Source organism: Carcharhinus amblyrhynchos, unplaced genomic scaffold (genome assembly GCF_965287045.1).
Source record: "Carcharhinus amblyrhynchos unplaced genomic scaffold, sCarAmb.v2.hapA scaffold_39, whole genome shotgun sequence".
Lineage (NCBI taxonomy): Eukaryota > Metazoa > Chordata > Chondrichthyes > Carcharhiniformes > Carcharhinidae > Carcharhinus > Carcharhinus amblyrhynchos.
The window spans coordinates 1,812,542-1,832,310 of NW_027649780.1; the positions used below are offsets into that span (position 1 = coordinate 1,812,542).

At 40.8% G+C, this 19,769-nt stretch overlaps 1 protein-coding gene across 1 annotated transcript in view; it reads left to right on the top strand.

The window, feature by feature from the left end:
* Positions 1 to 8,522: 8,522 nt before the first annotated feature.
* Positions 8,523 to 19,769, top strand: part of LOC145363511 (uncharacterized) — a 113,190-nt gene continuing 101,943 nt past the window's right edge. Inside the window, 4 exon segments of the mRNA XM_080218706.1 lie at positions 8,523 to 8,617; positions 8,757 to 9,039; positions 10,782 to 10,864; positions 17,431 to 17,730. Of these exon segments, the coding sequence (XP_080074832.1) occupies positions 8,575 to 8,617; positions 8,757 to 9,039; positions 10,782 to 10,864; positions 17,431 to 17,730 (709 nt within the window). The 5' untranslated portion in view covers positions 8,523 to 8,574.

Here is a 19,769-nt window from a genome sequence, read left to right on the forward strand (position 1 = left end):
GGGAGCTGGGACTCTACTCCCTGGAGAGACGAAGGTTGAGAGGCGACCTGATAGAGGTTTATAAAATGTTGAGAGGAATAGATAGGGTGGATTCTCAGAGGCTATTTCCCCGGGTTGAAATGGTCGCTACGAGAGGACACAGATTTACGGTGCAGGGAAGCAAGTACAGAGGTGATGTTAAGGGTAAGTTTTTCACTCAGAGGGTGGTGAGTGAATGGAATCGGCTGCCATCAGTGGTGGTGGAGGGGAACTCGCTGGGGTCTTTTAAAAGACTTCTGGATGAGTATATGGGATTTAATGGGATTGGGGGTTATAGATAGGTCTATGGATTGGTAGGTATTGATGTGATCGGTGCAACTTGTGGGCCGAAGGGTGTGTTTGTGCTGTAGTGTTCTATGTTCTATGTGATAGTTTAGGAAAAAAAGGAAGTGCAATGCAATATGGTTTCATGGTAGAACAGTCGCTGAAGGTTTGCATGCAGGCACAACAGGCAGTGAGGAAAGCGATTGGCATGCTGGCCTTCATAGCAAGAGAATTTGAGTTTCGGAGTAGGGACGACTTGCTGCAGTTACACAGAGCCTTGGGTAGGCAACATTTGGAGTATAGTGTGCAGTTTCGATCTCCTGGTCTGAGGAACGACATGCTTGCTATTAAGGGATTCCAGCAAAGGTTCACCAGACGATTCCCCATATGGCAGGGCTGACGTATGAAGAAAGTGTGGATCAACTGGACTTCTACTCACTGGCATTTAGAAGAATGAGAGAGGATCTAATCAAAACGTATCACATCAAATGGGACTGGGCAGGCTACATGCGGGAAGAATGTTCCCATGTTGGGAAGTCCAGAACTAGAGAACACAACCTAAGAAAAAAAGATATGCCATTCAGGGCAGAGATGAAGAGGAACACCTTTCATAGAGTCATAGAGTTTTGCAGCATGGAAACAGGCCGTTTGACCAAACATGCCCATGCCTCCATTTTTTTAAAACTCTAAACTAATCCCAACTGTGCGTGTTTGGCCTGTATCCCCCTGTACCTATCTTACCCATGCAATGATCTAAATGCTTTTTAAAAGACAAAATTGTACCCGTCTCGAATATTACCTCTGGTAGCTTGTTCCAGACACATCACCCACTATGTGAAAAAATTGCCCCTCTGGACACTTTTGTAAGTCTCCCCTTTCACCTTAAATCTATGTCATCTAGCTTTAGACTCCCCTTTCTTAGGGAAAAAATGTTGACTATCTAGTTGATCTATGCCCGTCATTATGTTAGTGACGTCGATAAGATCACCCCTCAGCCTTCTACCGTCCAGAGAAAAAGCTCCCAGTCTATCCAGCATCTCCTTCTAACTCAAACCATCAAGAACTGATAACATCCCAGTAAATCTTTCTGCACACTTTCTCGTTTAATATGATCCTTTCTCTAATAGAGTGACCAGAACTGTACATAGTACTCCAAGTGTGGCCTTATCAATGTCTTGTACAACTTCAACAAAAGCCCCAACTCCTGTATTCAATGTTCTGACTAATGAAACCAAGCATGTCGAACGTCTTCTTCATCACTTTGTCCACTTGTGACTCCACTTTCAAGAAGCTATGAACCTGCAGCCTACATCTCTTTGTTCTGTAACTCTACTCAATGCCCTACCATTAACTGAGTAAGTCCTGCCCTGGTTCAATCTACCAAAATGCATCACCTCGCATTTAACAAAATTAAATTCTATCTGCCATTCGTCAGCCCACTGGCCCAATTGATCAAGATCCCATTGCAATCGGTGATTATTTGAGATTACCTTATTCAGAATTATGAACCTGTGGAATTATCCACCACAGAACGCTGCTGGAGTCAGTTCGTTAGAAATATTCAAGATGGACAGGACGCGACCCTTCCGGCTGAAGGGATTAAGGGTTATGGAGGGAAAGCGAAAGCTGGCCACTGAAAGTGTATGATCAGCCAAGATTACATTGAAAGATGGTGCAGGATCGAAGCGCCGATTGACCTACTCCTGCAATTATTTTCTCTCCTTTTTTGGCTGATTGGTGTCAATAAATTGTCCCTGAATTGGGTCTCCCTTAATCTGGTGCACATATAATTCCCGCATGTGCACCCTCTTTATACCCCCAGTGCACCCACTAGAACATAGAACATAGAACATTACAGCGCGGAACAGGCCCTTCGGCCCACGATGTTGCGCCGACCAGTTAAAAAGCAATGACCCTCTAACCTAAACCAAACCCTTTCCATCCATAAACCTATCCACGGATCTCTTAACCGCCCCCAAACTAGGCGCATTTACAACTGCAGCAGGCAGGGCATTCCAATCCCTCACCACTCTCTGGGTAAAGAACCTACCCCTGACATCCGTCCTATAACTACCACCCCTTAATTTAAAGCTATGCCTCCTCGTGTTAGCTTTCTCCATTCGAGGAAAAAGGCTATCAATGTCCACCCTATCTAAACCTCTAATCATCTTATATGTTTCAATAAGGTCCCCTCTTAGCCGCCTTCTTTCCAACGAAGACAACCTCAAATCCCTCAGTCTCTCCTCATAGGACCTCCCCTCCATACCAGGCAACATCCTGGTAAACCTAACTAGAGGTAAACAAAAACGTCGACGATCGATGTAAGACTTGAATAAGGCACATTCTGAGTGTTAAAATGGGAGGCGCGGGCTTGTAGGGCCGAAGGGCCTGTTTCCTGTGCTGTGCCGTTCTTTGTTCTATGTGCAGTTGGAAACCGACTTCTTCCTCTGCCGTTTATAATCCTTTAGCATTTAGAATATATATACATTTACTGTACTTGCAGGGAAAGCATGTGACTTAATCTCTCTCGAATTTATCTGCAACTGCTGTACCGTTGGATGCACATTTTTAATTCGTATATTTACCAATGAAAACTTGTGATCCCACCTGTACCACTTATTGTGACACGTGCTTATTTCCCCTTCGGACACTGATGTGCAAATTTCGGATCTATCGTTCAAGTCATGAATAAATATAGTGGATATTTGAAACACCAGTGCAGATTCCTGGCAAACTACCATTTGTAAGGTTCTATACATCTGAATCTGTAACATTTATCCCAACTTCCTCCATTCTTCTTTATGCAACTTATTTTCTGAGCTTAGTTGTGGAAGTTTATGGAACGTCTGCAGATCCCCTTACAGTAAATATCGCGGGACACACTAATCTCTACTTATTGGCATTTTAGTTGTTGTTGACATTGTTGAGTTATATACCATTCTAAATAATATTCACACAGTAGACGTGGAAAAGATAACACCCTGAGTCTTATGGGTGAACCCATAACTAGAAGTAATTTCTACTTATTGGCATAATCCACAAAAAATCAAAGAGATTAGGAATATCTCGCATAGGCTTAGCAGAGAAATCTGTACCCTCGATATCTGACGGACAATGAGTCTGTGTAAACTCAGCCAAACACATGTGACATCGTTGAGAGGAAAAAATAATATAATTTGGAATAATGGAGCGTTCAATGCAGGAGGATAATTATACTTGCATGCGATTCGAAGCAGAATTATGGACGTAGGCTTTACTAGGAATGCATGCTACGATTTTGAAATACTTCATTGAATTAAAAAAATCTGCACAAAAATAATCGTCACGTCGCATGTTCATGGACAATGAAGCTCACCGAATCTTCCATTGGCCAGGAATTTTCAACTAAGCATCAGGTGCCAAAACATTTAATTCTACCATTTCAACATTAGGCTACCGATGGTATTCTTACACTGCTGCCCTATGAATAAGATTGTGAGAAAAAAAAAACTATGACTGATGCGAAGAACTGCTGCAAAATTCCAAATTTCTGAGGGATCTAATTGATCTGGTGCATGAGCCCCAAAACCTAGGAATTAAGAAGAGTAAAGGAAATGCATAATTTAACAAGAGAGGAAATGAACTTGTAAATAATAAGTATATTATGCTTCAATTATACCAGGCTTTGGTGAGACTGCGTTTTGAATAATGTGAGCAGTTTTCGTCTCCTTCTTTACACAAGGATATACATGGGTTGGAACAGGTTTGCTGGATTTATTCCTGGAATGAATGGGTTTTCTTATGACGCTGAAGTCGAAATAATATATTTGTTTCCAGTGGAGTTTAGAATTTTGGGCTGTGTTGAACCTGGTTGAAGTACATACGGTTCTAAATAGTATTCACACAGTAGACGTGGAAAAGATGACATGCTGAGTCTTGTGGGTGAACCCATAACTAGAGGGGCATCGCTTTCAAATTAGTGGTCTTCTTTTTGGGACAGCAATGAAGTTATTATTTTTCTATTTGCAGCTTTGGAATTCTCTGCTCAGAAAGGAGAGGAAGCCAGGAAATTGAATCTGTTCAGGGCGGAATTAGATAGATTATTCTTCCGAAAGAGGCCAAAAGTTATAGGAGCATAGCACTTAAAACACAAAGAGATTTAACCAGCATGTTGTCCAATGGTAGAACAGGCTCGAGGGATTGAATTGCCTACCTCTGCTCCTGTATCATAACGTGGTTCAAGAACGTGATTTAACACCCATAGATATTAAAGATCAAAGTTTTATCACATTGAGAGTCCCAAAACAAAGTTAACAGAATAGCAGAGGAAATGCTTCTTTCAACTCTTCCAGAAACTTCAATTACAGTAATTCACCCGAAAAATTCCCTTGTGTACTGATCGTCAACAAGAATGGAGAGGTGTAAATGTATCCGTCTCTTTTGTCAATGTGATATCTACCTGTGCATTCCAACAAAAGTATGTCCCAGCACTTGTGAGGAGGTAATGCATGTTTAATTCTGACAGCGGCAATTAACTTAAGACTATTAGAAATAGGAACAGGAAAAGACCGTTCAGCTCTTCACGCCTGCTCCGTCATTTAATAATATTAAAGCTGATTTATCACTAACACAATCCTCTTTTATCTCTGTCACCCTTAATTCCCACACTTTATTAGAATTGCCTGCCTCTGCTCCTGTATCATAACGTGCTTCAAGAACGTGATTTAACACCCATAGGTATTAAAGATCAAAGTATTATCGCAGTGAGAGTGCCAAAACAGAGTTAACAGAATAGCAGAGGAAATGCATCTTTCAACTCGTCCAAAAATTTCAATTACAGTAATTCACCCGAAAAATTCCCCTGTGTACTGATCGTCAACAAGAATGGAGAGGTGGAAATGTATCCATCTCTATTGTCAATATGATATCTACCTGCGCATTCCAACAAAAGTATGCCCCAGCACTTGTCAGGAGGGAATGCATGTTTAATTCTGACAGCGGCAATGAACTTAAGAGTATTAGAAATAGGAACAGAAGTAGGCCATTCAGTTCTTCTTGTCTGCTTCATCATTTAATAATATTAAAGCTGAGTTACCACTTACACAATCCTCGTTCCTGTCTTATCTCTGTCACCCTTAATTCCCACACCCTTAATTCCCACCTAATCTGAGCCTTGAAAATGCTCAATTGTTAGATTTCCGCAGCTTGGGGTAAAGAATTACAAAGATTCACAACCCTTTGAGAGAAGAAATTCTTCCCTAATTCCGTCTTCCATGATCACAGCTTTATCCTGCCATTATGTTCTCTGGTCCTCTACTCTCCCATGAGTGCAAATATCCTCTGAAAATTTACCCCGCCTAACCCCCTAAGAATAATTTTGTTCCTTGACAATCAAGACAATCTTGAGAGCAAAGATTGCTGGCGACTCCACACGCCTTCTATTCACCAATCAACCCAAGCTCCATGTGGATGTTGACATAATTCTTGAACGAAGCATTAAACATGTTGGTGAATTTTACAGATTCACAACTTTAATTCTGAATTCACTCGATATTTTTTTCTAAACTTAATAAAAAACTTAACAATGTATCCCTGACACCTCCTAACAATTGAACATTCATTTCTTTTTCTTTCATCCAACCTTTCCACCTTTTCAATATTTTAAAACATTCTTATTGTATCGACCCGTCCTCAAATTTCTTTTGAAGGAAATTGGACTTATTTGTTTATTCGTATTTATTTAGCCTCTTGTTTGCGGAATCTTTGATGAACCGGCGTGGCAGCCGTTTTACTACGTTGCAGATCAAACACTTTTACAGCTGGCCTAATAATAGAGAGGTCATTTCAAAAAACACCACAACAGCTTTCGAGTTAAAAAATTAAATTAATAAATCTGCAACTAAAATTTGCAATGCTGACCATGAAGATGCACAATTGTCAAAAATGATGCTTTTTAGGGTATATTTTTCATAATGGAACAACATCTACTGTTCCGAACCGACATCACTCGTAAAAAAAGCCAACAATGCAACAATGTAATTTCCACTTAAGTTCTATCTCAGAGAGCCATCCTGCTCAGAAAGAAGCTCACGATAATTTATCATGTGTAACGAGGGATACACAATTGATACTGGTTTTCCCAGAGACATTTGCATCTTTGAATGAATAAAACTATAAGTTATGTCTTGTTCAGTATTTAAAGCCTCAATCTCCATACCATATTAACGGACCCAATATCACTTAATCCCTCTGCTCATTCCAAACACCGAACAACATTCCATTCCCAGTACTTTTTTTGTTTACTCATCTCAAAGTTACTGATTGAATGTCTTCTGTCACTTTTTAGCTCATTGTTCCGTTTAAAAAATAGCTTTGATCTTCTAATCATTAACAATATGTATTTGCTTTTAATTCCGGTGTCACACCCACCATTTGGAACGCGCTCCAAAGCGCCACCGCGCAAAACAACTAATATTTATCCAATACCTTCAACATAATGGATGTCGCAACAACTAGAACCAGTTCCTTATGCAAAAAATAATGGGACTGGGACAAGGAAGGAAATATTAGGTCAATTTATGCAAGTCCTGATAAAGAGGCAACTTATAATTGTATTAAATGCGAATGCAAAGTCGTGCGGCAGACAAGTGAACAGTTTGTATCCCACAGATGGTGGAGCAATTAAAACTGGGAGTGTACTGGAGACTACAATTAGAGGCATGCACATCGTCGATGAACGTTTGGTGGAGATTACAGTGATACAAAAATCTGAAGCATGAAAGGGTTTTGTAAACAAGGATGACAGTATTGAAATTACAGGTGTTGTAGGAAAGTGGGACCTAATGCGTGTTATGATATGGACATTAGATGCTGACATCACCTTAAATTTACTGTGGCGATTGTGTGGGAGATCGGAACACGTTGAAATGATCAAATACAGAGGTAAGGGAGAGAAAGATGAGGGGTTCCTGCAAGGCGAGCTGAGATATAGGTGAATCGAGCTGCTTTAGGATTGCAAATAAGGGGTCTTAGTGATATTGCAAATATGAAGTGGAAAACTCCTTAGTGATTTAATTTATCATCAGAGTTGCAAAGAGACATTTTTAATGTGAGCTTACTGCATGGTAAAGGACACGGTCTGACGATAGTTAAAGGATTTTTGGAGCAGGGATGATTAAAAAAAATGGATATATTGAGTAGACGACCATGGCCAAGAACAGATTCCTGTGGAATATTTTATTTACACATTTGCAATCGAACTGAGGCCTCTGTTTGCCCTTTCGAAAAGCATCTTCAGTGTCAAAGAGGAAATACGTGCAAAGATAGCCAGTAAAGCAGACAGAACTTGAAGCAATTTGGCACATCTTAATCATTATGTTTTGGCTAATATCTTTGCCGATTCTGCAGTGGAAACCTATCAAAAGTGTTTGCACAATTCGCGTGCTCAGTGCAATATATAACTGAAAGTCAAACGATCACAGCAAAATAGAGCAAAGGTTTACTTCCAATAATGCAGTTAAAGAATTGCTACTTCATTCATATTGTTTGCATGTCATCTTTTATTTCAAAGATGACATTTGGGCTTTACTGATCTTAGTTTAATGTATGGCCAGGTTGTTGAACTGTGTAGAGGAATTTGCAGAGACATCTTCGAAAGGACAATCCAAACTCGAAACTGCAATTATTTTGAAGGGAAAAACAAGAACAGCAAACGGATCGGAAAAATGCGATTTGAACGTTTTCCTCCAAGCCACACAACACCCTGACTTGGAACCATGTCACTGCTCCCTCACAGTGATTGAATACACATAATATCATTAATCGAATCAATAAGAACTCCGTTCGTCGCAGCAGTTTATGTGCACCTGCATCAGTTGAACTGTACACGTTTAAACAGGCGAATCACGACCACTTTCACATTCATGAGGTCTGCTTTTCCTGCTAGTAACTGCCACAGCTCAGGGAATAATATTGGTTTAAAATAAAAAAGGAAAGAAAAAATGGAAACAAACTCAACATGTTGGCAGTATTCCCTGTAACGCTAACGGATTTTCCAAATTCATTGGATACAATTTCCAATTGCGTGATTATGGATATTATAGTCCTATTGTAAGCTATGGCACAGACTGAGCAATGCAGATTGATCATGTTTGATCACTCCGCCCTATGCAAATTCACCCTGTCTCTTGAGGTTTATAAAGTCGGTGTTCAGCTGCCCACCGTTACACAGAGCACTCAGTGTTGAGTTCGAGTGATCGCCCTGCTGAGGTTTTCAGTGCTTGTGAAGAAACAATGCATATTTTCTGGGCTGCGCTCCTTTTAACGTGGTTATCAAGTAAGTTTCTTTCAGAAGAAAAAAGTGTGTTAACTGGATAAAATTGGGTGGTTGCGCATACATTGTGGAAAATTCTTTGCCTTCAAGTTCTTGTATTGTTTCAGCCAAATAATTCATTTCGTATCTTTTCTCCACACAGATGCCTTCAGTACATATGTCGATCAAACACCACGGACGGCAACTAAAGAAACAGGAGATTCTCTGACAATCAACTGCGTCCAAAGGGATGCTGGTAGCTATGTCTTGTGTGGTACAAGTTGGTTTCGGAAAAAGCCTGGTTCAACAGATCGGGAACGCATTACCATTGGCGGCCGATATGTTGAAAGATTCAACAAGGGAAGCAACTCGTTTTCTCTGCAAATCAAGGACTTAACAGTTGAAGACAGTGTCACATTTTACTGCAAAGCTGAAGAAGACCCACAGCAACAAGATTGAACTTTCAGTCATACAAAAATATCTTCTGATCTCCAATGAAGATAATACAATGTTGTTCGCTCTTCTGGCTGAAACCGCATTTTGCTATGGCAACAATTGTGAAACGGGGACATTTGTAAATATCTGATGACAGTTCCAGGATCATAAACCCCAACATTTGAAATGTGGATGCGTAGCAAATGCATTCAAAACATAGACAAACAGAGAAGCTGTTTTTGAACGGGGCTAGACCACTGTGTATGATTACCACAGCAATCGAGAAGGCAGTTCCCGTCATACACAAACTATCGTCAGGTTTGTTTTCTTGAACTGCAGAACATTTTAACTGTTTCTCAACTGGTCTTGCAGGAAGTTATTAATGAATAATCTGGAGGTTTAGCACGTTTAGTCGAAAGAAAACAATGAGAAAAGGGACATTGTGATGTTCTGCAAAGCTCGAGATGGCTCACAACAATAAGATTGAACTTCCGGTTCTGCAAAAGTATCTTCCGATCTCCGAGTAAAGACAGGACAATATTGTACGCTCATCAGGCTGAAACTGTATTTTATTTGTGGATACCATTCTGAAATGGGGACATTTCTAAACATCTGGTGACAGTTCTAGGATGATAAATCCCAGCATTTGAAATGTGGATGCGCAGCAACTGTATTTAACACCCAGATAAACAGAGAAGCCGTTTTTGAACGGGGCTAGACCACTGTGTGGATGGTACCACAACAGTCGAGAAGACGGTTCCTGCCACACACAAACTATCTTCAGATTTGTTTTCTTTAACACTGGAACAAGTTAACTGTTCCTCAACTGGTTTTGCGAGAAGTCATCAATGAATGTTTTGGAAGGATAACATATGTAGTGGAATGAAAAGAATGAAAAAAGGACAGTGTGATGTGAATTCAAATCGGAGTAGACGTCTCGAACTGAGAGGCTTGGATGACTATACATGACAAGTTTTTGCACTGATCTCTGCGGCTGTGCGGCGGTGTGACCCACATTAATGAATCATAGGTTCTCTTAATACAAAAACTAGTCCCCTACTCCTGAAGACAAAACAAACCGATTTTACTTTCTGAGTGGCTACGGTAGCTCATGGTTAAACAACTGCTGTCCTCCTCAAACACCAATTGATGCATTGCAACATTTTCTCTGTTTATTTTGACAATTATGTTTGTAAATCATTGAATCGCATTTATGACATAGCACGGAGGTTTCCCCATGACTTGGACAAGTCCCCAGGAGCGAGAGACAGCTGCTCAGATTCCAATATGAAGGAAACAATTTGCTACAATTTTCAACCGATATTTTGGAATGATTGAAGCATTTTCTGCGAAGGTTTGGATAATGGATTTATTGTGCTGATGTGAAGTGATGTGCAGCTGTGGTGACACGATGGTGCGGGCCACAACATAAACCTCCACTACAGTAATTTCCTTTCCGACTGTTGAACCAGGCTGTACAGTACTGTTCCTTACACCTCTAAATGCACAGCGTTGGAAATCTGTTCCCGATGGAATTTCATTTTTGGAATGCCCCATTATGGTCCTTTATATTGAATCACTGGACTGTCTTTCTTTTAGGGAATTACAAGTGTACATATAGCACATGGAAAATTTCTCCACGGTTGGAGACAGATCAAGAATATAGATGCGTTGATAAATGCAACATATACGAAAGATCTTTGTAACGATGTTGCTTCAGGGCATTGAATAGCGGATTTTGCTTCATTGGCAGTTTATGACATGGCCGGAATGGATGCTCACTGACTGTGTATTACTGGTATGAAGGGGCTGGCACCGTGCTGACTGTGAATCCTGGTAAGTGACATTTCTTGCTACTTCAATAAGATTGCTTTTTGTGCACAAAGTTTAAGAAGAACTAATGTTTTCATTAATATTGCCTGAAGAAGTGAAGAAACATTCATAGCTCTTTTTCGGATCCTGACTTCATAAACTGTTTCATTTGATTTGACTGGCATTTAGATCTATTTAGAACATAGTGACTGAAAATATTAGATTTCTAACGGTAACTTAGCTGTCAACAAACACTTTAAAGACTTGATTGGGAAGGTGATGCTGGTTTTTAGAGTTAAAACGGAACCAATCATCCAATTTTCATCCTGACCGACCTGGTAACTTGTAAAATGAATAGATATTATTTCTAACCCAGAACAAACCTATGCAATATTGTGGTGAGGACTGAGATCTACAATCACGGAATAAATGTAATGTATTGTTTCATAAAATGCTGGTTACAGTTTTATATGACCCATAAAACACTTTTCGTTAACCATGGCATGGAAAGTAACGTTAACGTCTGATCGAGCCATGTTGGCCAATAATTTCTGTACATTTCAGAATTTGCTCAAAGGTAAAAAGCAACTGATCGAGTAAGGGACTGACTGGTCATGGTGTTATTTTATTCCAGTGGCGCCAGGACTGCGCTAGTTATTCAGCAACCTACCTGACAAGTTTATTCCACCCCCCGCCCCCCCCCCCCATCTCAACATCCCCAGCTCCTACCATGTCTCCCATTGACCTGGAATGTGGATTTAATTTCAGACCAAGAGTAAGCGACAGCAGACCAGTTGAGTCTCAGTTTTGTGAATACCAGTGGAAAGCAGATGGACAGTAGATCAATCATTGAGGAAATCTGACTCTCGATTCGCCATCTGCTGGTGTGGCACAGCAAATGAGACAGATTTAACCATGCGTTGTGTAATTCTGCGAGAACCCTGTTTACATCGAAATGTGTCTCCTTCAGCTAATAAGGGTGTGTGTAAAACTAACTGATTGAACTAAAAAGGAGAAACTGAAATTGAACAAAATATTCAAAAGCTTTGTCTTTGTCCTTTTATACTAAGTCTCGTTGTGAATAGTGTTTTCTTACACTTCAGATGTTATGTTGTCTGTTTCCTTACTTTATTTGAAGAAGCAATTTGTTGATTTGGAGTCTGAGGTCGGGAAATCTGGCCTCGCGTGGCAGTGCAAAACTTGGGCGTGGGTTCGGCACGTTATCTTCCATTGATTTTAATGAATGTTTGTATGACAGGTGGCCAGTACTAATACACCCGTTTTGCGCCATCAGCACAGACGAATATTTTACCATTTAACTTTCAAAGCAAACGGTGAGGTGCAGGTTGGATTAGAAACATAAGTCATGTGTATTGTTTTATTGCAACGGTGGACCAGTCGTTCGAAACATCAAGGAAAGCTGCGTGGCGAGAAATGTAGTTTTGCCGCTGCAACAGTGTGTAACAAAATGCTAAAATAGTATGCGTGCTACGGCATATTAGTTAAGATTAATTTTAATTGTTCTGGTTATAGCAGGGCATGTTAGCCAAGGTGTAGCAGGGATGTTAACAAAGACGGCTTTGGCCGAGTAATTAAGGAGAAGTCTTTGACTGGATGTAGATAATATAATCATATGCGGGTTGAAGAATTGCTTGATGTCTTGATTTATTCCGATAAGAAATGAACTGCCAGGAGGCCTGATAGAAGTGGATGCTGAATTAATTTCTAAAGATAAATTTTACAAGAATGTCCAGGCAGAATGCAGACAAGTTTTATTTGAAAATGAGGCAGTCAGACTCAATATGTGAATTTCAATAAGACCCTGTGCACGGGCCGAATCACAAATTTGCCTCATTTTGTTCTCTACTATGAAATGATTGTACGATTTTTGCTGCTGTTTATTTTACAATGCCTCTTCGATGGCCGCAAATAGCAGAACAGTTGTAATTAGCAAGGTTTTGCCGGGGTGGGCATGGGCATATTTTTGTTATGGAATCTACAGATAGCAATGCCGTGCAGTATATCTTCAATTGTATATGACTTTATGCAGGAAAGTACGCATATCGAGTTGAAATTCAGGCAAGGGGAAGTCATCTCTGACAAATCCTTTAGATTTCTTTGAGGAGTTAACAAGGAAGTTGGAAAAAGGAGGACCAGTGGACGTGATATATTTAGATTTCCAGAAGGCCTTTGATAAGGTGCCACATAGGACAATGTGAAATAATTTAAGAGCTCATGGTGTTAAGGGTAAGATACTGGCTTGGCTAGAGGATTGGCTGAATGTGAAGACAGAGATTGGGAATGAAGGGCTGTTTTTCAGAATGGCAGCTGGTGACTTGTGGTGTGCCTCAGGGGTGGTGCTAGGACAACAACTTTTCAGAATGTGCATTAACGACTTGGAAGAAGGAAAAGAAGGGACTGTTGCTAAGTTGGCAGATGATACAAAGATATGTAGAGGGACAGGCAGCATTGACGAAGCAGGGGCAGGGCTGCAGAAGGAGTTGGACAGGCTAGGAGAATGGGCAAAGAAGTAGCAGATAGAATACAATCTGGAAAAGTGTGAGGTTCTGCACTTCAGAAGCAGGAATGCAGGCATAGACTATTATCTAAATGGAGAAACGGTTCGGAAATCAGAAGCACAAAGGGACTTGGGAGACCTTGTTCGACATTCTCTTAAGGTTAACATGAAGGTTCAGTCGGCAGTTAGGAAGGCAAATGAAGTGTTAGCTTTCATGTCGAGAGGGCTAGAATACAAAAGCAAGATGTACTTCTGAGGCTGTCCACAGCTCTGGGCAGGCCCCATTTGGAGCACTGTGAACAGTTTTGAGCTCCGTATCTAAGGAAGGATGTGATGGCCTTTGTAAGGGTCCAGAGGAGGTTCACAGCGATGATCCCTGGAATGAAGAGTTTGTCGTATGACGAACGGTTGAGGACTCTGGGTCTGTACCCGTTGGAGTTTAGACGAATGAGTTGTGGTGGTGGTGCGCGGGGTGGGGGAGTGGGTTTGATGGCGGATGCTATTGCACCTTACAGGATACTGCAAGGTCTGGATAGAGTGGGCGTGGAGAGGATGTGTCCAGAATAGGAAAAACTAGAACCAGATGGCACAATCTCAGACGAAAGGAACGATCTTTTAAAACCGAGATGAGGAGGAACTTCTTCAGCCAGAGAGTGATGAATTGGTGGAACTCTGTCTCACAAGGCTGTGGCGGCCAATTCATTGAGTGTCTTTAAGGCAGAGATCGAAATGTTCTTGATTAAAAAGGAGATCAGGGTTTATGGGGAAAAGGCAGTAGAAAGAGGATGAGAAAAACATCAGCCATGTTTGAATGGCAGAGCAGACTCGATGCGCCGGATGGCCTAATTCTGTTCCTATGACTTATGGTCTTTTTGGCCAGTCAAATGTGCAGAGTCAATGTTGCGGACAGTCTATGCCTCAAGCAATGTGGTAGAGAGTGAAGTCAGCTCTTTGACAAATTAGTTTCAGTTAATCAGAATAAAATTTTACATCCTTAATAATCAAGAAGAGTTCTCATTCCCTAATTGGACAGAAACAATATTTGTATTGGTCGGTAAAGAAAAGGCACGATTGTAAAATTATTTTGTGAAGATAAATAGATGTATTAACCAGAAGTTTCTGTGAGTAATGAATGCCTTGCAAGAAGCAATGGTGCCACCAGAATAATTTTAATCTTAATCCTTCTGTGTTGGCATTGTGATTATTCTATCAGTCACTTACTTAACACTCAACGCATCTCTGTTTCATAACATCTACCTTACACAGGTAGGAATCCTTCTTTAAGAAAGCAACTCGCTTAATTATTATTAAAGATGTTGGCAGTGTTAAGAACAGTCGTAGTGTCGAAGTTTTAGCAGAAAAATGCAATTCCAAAGCAGTTCATGGGGTCGTCAAACACTGAAGTCTAGCAAGTGACACTGAAGATGCCAATTGGCAAAACTTTGATTAGAGGGATAGATTTGTTTGCTTATATTTTACTTTATTTAATGAATATCACAAAGGTTAGAGGCCAGCTGGAAGGGCGGTGAGTCTTCGGGGACAAATACAGAACATGAGGAACGGCCGCTAATTGGAAGGCGACCAATGTTGGAGCAATTGAAATCGGAAGCAAATAAGCATGCACAGGTGCTTTGCACTTTGTGGAACATCCAGTTGTATTCTGTGATCTAGGAGAAGGATGTCATGGAAAGATCTGCAGAGAATTTTAAGATCAGAGTGTTGATTGACCTGGGCACGGTGTAGGTCATCAAGCATCAAACTCATGGAACAAAGATACTTTAAGAAGTCTCACAACACCAGATTAAAGTCCAACAGATTTATTTGGTAGCAAAAGCCACTAGCTTTCGGAGTACTGCCCCTTGGTCAGGTAAGTGAGAGTTCTGTTCACAAACAGGGCATATAAAGACACAAACTCAATGGGGGTTACAGAAAGTTTGCTATATACCCAAGGCCCCGCTTGAGGCCGTCCTCATGTGTGCAGAACTTGGCTATCAGTTTCTGCTCAGCGACTGTGCACTGTAGTGTGTCATAAAGGCCACCTTGGAGAACGCTTACCCGAAAATCAGAGGCCGAATGTCCGTGACCGCTGAAGTGTTCCCCAACAAGAAGAGAACACTCTTGCCTGGTGATTGTCGAGTGATCTTCATTCATCTGTTGTCGTAGCATCTGCATGGTCTCCCCAAGTTACCATGCCTCAGGACAGTCTTTCCTGCAGCGTTTCAGGTCGACAACGTACCCCCATGAACTGCCTGGGCTTGCAAAATCTCACTAACTGCCACGGCTGGAGACACTTCACACCTCTTTAACCTGGACTTTACCCTCTCTCGATTGACATTGTCTGTACCTTTAAGACCTGATTACCTGCAAAGACGTCATTCCAACTATTAGTTTGTAAATTGAGCTTATGTCTTTGTATGCCCTGTTTGTGAACAGAACTTCCACTTACCTGACGAAGGGGCAGCGCTGCAACAGCGAATGGCTTTTGTTACCAAATAAACTCGTTAGACTGGTGTTGTTGAGACTTCTTACTGTGTTTACCCCAGTCCAACGCCAGCATCTCCATATCATGAGAAACATACTTAGCATGGTTAAAAATCGGTCAATAGTGGTTTTGGTGGCTTTAAATTCACGGAAAGGAGAATGAAGAGTGATGATTTAGAATTGGATGTTGGACTAACAATTGGTTAATTCAGTGACATTTGAGCAATTGCTATTTGTGGCGGTGTAGGTTGTCAGTATACAACAGTGCACAGGTGCGTAGTCTCGTTTCGGTGTCAGATGATGTCACCGAGGCGCACATTTATATTATAAATAAAAACATATATGGAAGGAAAAAATGAATTCAATGTACATTTAATTTTAGACAACTTTGCATCAAGTCAAAAAGAATGAAATGTTTGACACATTGAATGGAAAAACATTTGGTCATCAATTTAATTAATGGCAAGCAAATTTATATGTTCATTGTCATCTCAATTTCTTTAACACAATGTCCATACCCGAATATTCTGCTCATAATTGGTGGCTAGTGGTAGATGTGGAGCTGACTGCCCTAATGTTGACTCTATGACTAACCAGATTGTCAAGTTGTCAAGAGATTCTCAAAACATAGCTTGACAGTACGGGAACCGGCTCCCTATCTGTTCCCTCACAGCTATTCACCAGTAGATAAATGTACACAGGAACCTTCCAGGGAGTTTCATACCTGTTACGGCTATTTCTTTTTAAATAAAATTGAACATGTTATCCAACACCTTGTGAAACGCTCAATGCCCCGTTGCAATTTGCCAGAGAAATTTGAGATCTGTCCTAAAATAAATCTCAAATTCAGATTGCCAATGCGCTGCTCAACGAATTCTGAGTTGAATCTGTACTTGCTAGCATTGGCCATAAATATGAAAAAGACATTAAACAGCTTGGAAATTTCTGTGAACTCAATTTGTGCTCTCAAAATGAAGGTCCACTGCGATCTGCAGCATAGAGTTTTTCTTAAGCTGTTGAGGTAAAACGCAATTTCCTGATGAGAGCATTAATTTACGCTCTGTAAGATGCGCCTCAGTTATGTCCCCTAATGATGCAATGGCAGGAAATTCCAGGCAACTGTAATGTTGAATAGGAATGAGTCAGGGGAATACAATCTGCGATGTGTCAACGATATCAGCTCCCACAACTCGGTGCTGTGAGTCAATCATATCATCTTAAACAAAAAATATCTGTCCTATATTTTTGAAAACAATTCAAGTGTTGTCAGGTTTGTTAGGCTAATGACATAAATGGAAAGTAATACACAACAATGGATTAACTCAGCAAACCAAGAAAAAATAAAATACTTTAACCCACTTTTCACATCCTCATAAATGTGATACTGACCATGAAATATCTTTCGAAGAAAGGCACTGATTCATTCAGACAGATGATGCCGTTAACGGGCTCTCACATACAGCAATGTGATTCTGCCAGAATTATTTCATTTCGATCTTGATGTTGGCTGAGGAATAAATTTTGGCTAACCATGTTGAAAAAGATTTAATTTTATTCAAATAAGGGACTAAGACTTGATTTGTAATTTTAGGACCGACTCCCCCAGTCATCAGTCTCTCCTCTGAAACTGATGAGGGGTTTGTGCAGCTGATTTGTTTGATCAGTGAATACGCACCAGGAAGCATTGGAGTGAGCTGGGAGAAGAATGGAAACGCCCTACAGTCTGGCTTCACCACTACATCCCCATGTAAATCAGCAGATGGAAAATTCCGATCCAGCAGCATCCTTAAGTTGCCGCTTCAGGAATGGAACAGCGGTTCCACGTACAGCTGCCAAGTGACCCATTCTGCTACCAACAGCAACAAACGGAAAGAAATTAGATCAACTTCAGGTGAGGAAATGGAACCAACTCACAAACTTCCAGATGTCATACAATCTTAGTTTAATTTCAGGATTCAATTCATTGGGAAGCTGGCATATAAATTATTCAATAAACATGAAAAATCCTGGAAAGAAAATCCAGAACATTTTATGAAAACTCAGCAGTATGTTTGGCGAGAGAAGCAGTAGGACTTTGGAATCTGTTTGACTCATCTTTAGCAATTTCTGTTTTTTTTTCAATTTCAGATTCACAGAATGTCACATACTTTGTTGTTGGAGATCCTGGAGCAAGCCAATTGAATCATTTATTCATAGCACATTCATTGCAGAATAGGCCCTTCGGCTTCTAGAATCTGCAAAGACACCAAAGAAGCATGAAATCTCGCTTAATCCCATTCACCAGCAGTTGACCCCATAGCCTTGGATGTGATGACGTGACAAGTGCACATGTAGACATGTTTTAAAAGGATTTGAGACAAACTACCTCTACCATCCTCTTAGGAAGTGCAGGCCAGACAGTCACCACAATCTGGGAGTAAATCGAGTTTCCCCAAATCACCTAAAATGCCTACCCTTCAGCTTGAATTTCTTACCCCTCCTCACTGATCCTTAACAAAGGGCACAACTTTCCTTGTCCACTCTGCCCATGCCCCTCATAATCTTGTATGCCTCGATCGGGACAGCCCTCATTTCTCTCTGCTCCAAAGAAATCAACCTAAGCCTATCCATCCTCTCTTCGTAATTAAATACTGCAAGCCAGGCAGCATCCCAGTGAATCTCCTCTGCACCCCTTCAGTTCAATCACATTCTTCCTACAGTCTGGCCACCAGAACTGCGCGCACTGCACTAGCTGTGGCCTCACCAAAGGTCGATACAACTATAACATGACTTCCCTGATTTTGTAATCTACAACTTGATGGAGAAAGACAAGTGTCCAAATACTTTTTTCACCACCTTGCTATCATGCCCTTCGGTCTTCAGGGTTTTATGGAGATATACGTCAAGGATTTTTTTTCGACATAATTTCCGAGTTCAACAAATACTTGTTTGTCAACTTACTCCATTCAGCGTGTATCACGTCACACTTTTCATGCTTACATTCCATCTGCCACTTATCTGCCCAGTGGACATCCTGTGAGTGTGGTCAGTTAGAGTAAAAGTTGCAGTTAAACACTACAGTAAAATTGGTTGGAATTCATTCAGCTGTAATGGCCAAGCTGCTTAATAATGCTTTTCAGAAGAGATCGTGAAGTTTTGAAAGGCTGAATGTCCTCATTTTGCTGTCTATCTTTCTCCTTTTCAACTACGGTGCGTGAAGTACCCGATGTTGATTACAATTGGGAAAATGTTGCAACAGACAATTTTCAGACGCTTTCTCATAAATGTTATACTTTGGGTAAATAATGTATTGAGTATAACGTATTAACAATATTGCGAAAATATAGCGACAGGTCACCAAATCAATCTCGGTGGAATAGAACAGAAACATAGACCGCCATTTCTTCCTCGAGCTATTTTTTTCCGATTCTGACCCCCTACCTCTCTATCTCTCTCTCACACGTGCACACACACACACACACACACACACACACCCAGAAACTCGTTTTCTTCCCTCTCTGTGTATCTCTCTCTACCACTTGATTTCTCGCACATTGTCTCAAGCAGAAACAAACCGTTTGAGAACTCGCCATCCAAGAGTTGAACTTCCAATCTCATATCTTCTCCACGTATTTCTGTGACTCCCTCCTCCTGCAGCTTCCTCCGTCTCCATCTCGCTTCCTCCTGCTCCATACTTTACTGTTTCTTTCTCAATCTATGCTTCTGAATTTTGCTGCACATGGCACTTTCTGTTGCATTTCTTTATGCCTTACTGTGTATGCCAGTACTCCTCAGCCAGTTGCACAGTCTAAATGCACCGTTCAGTATTGTGTTTCGGATCAGCATCTTGCCAAACTGCAAAATTATAATTCACATTTAAGAAAACCCAGTGAAGGCAAAAATTGCCACGCTAACGGTTCTCATTGACATTAAAATTCTCGGTATAAACGA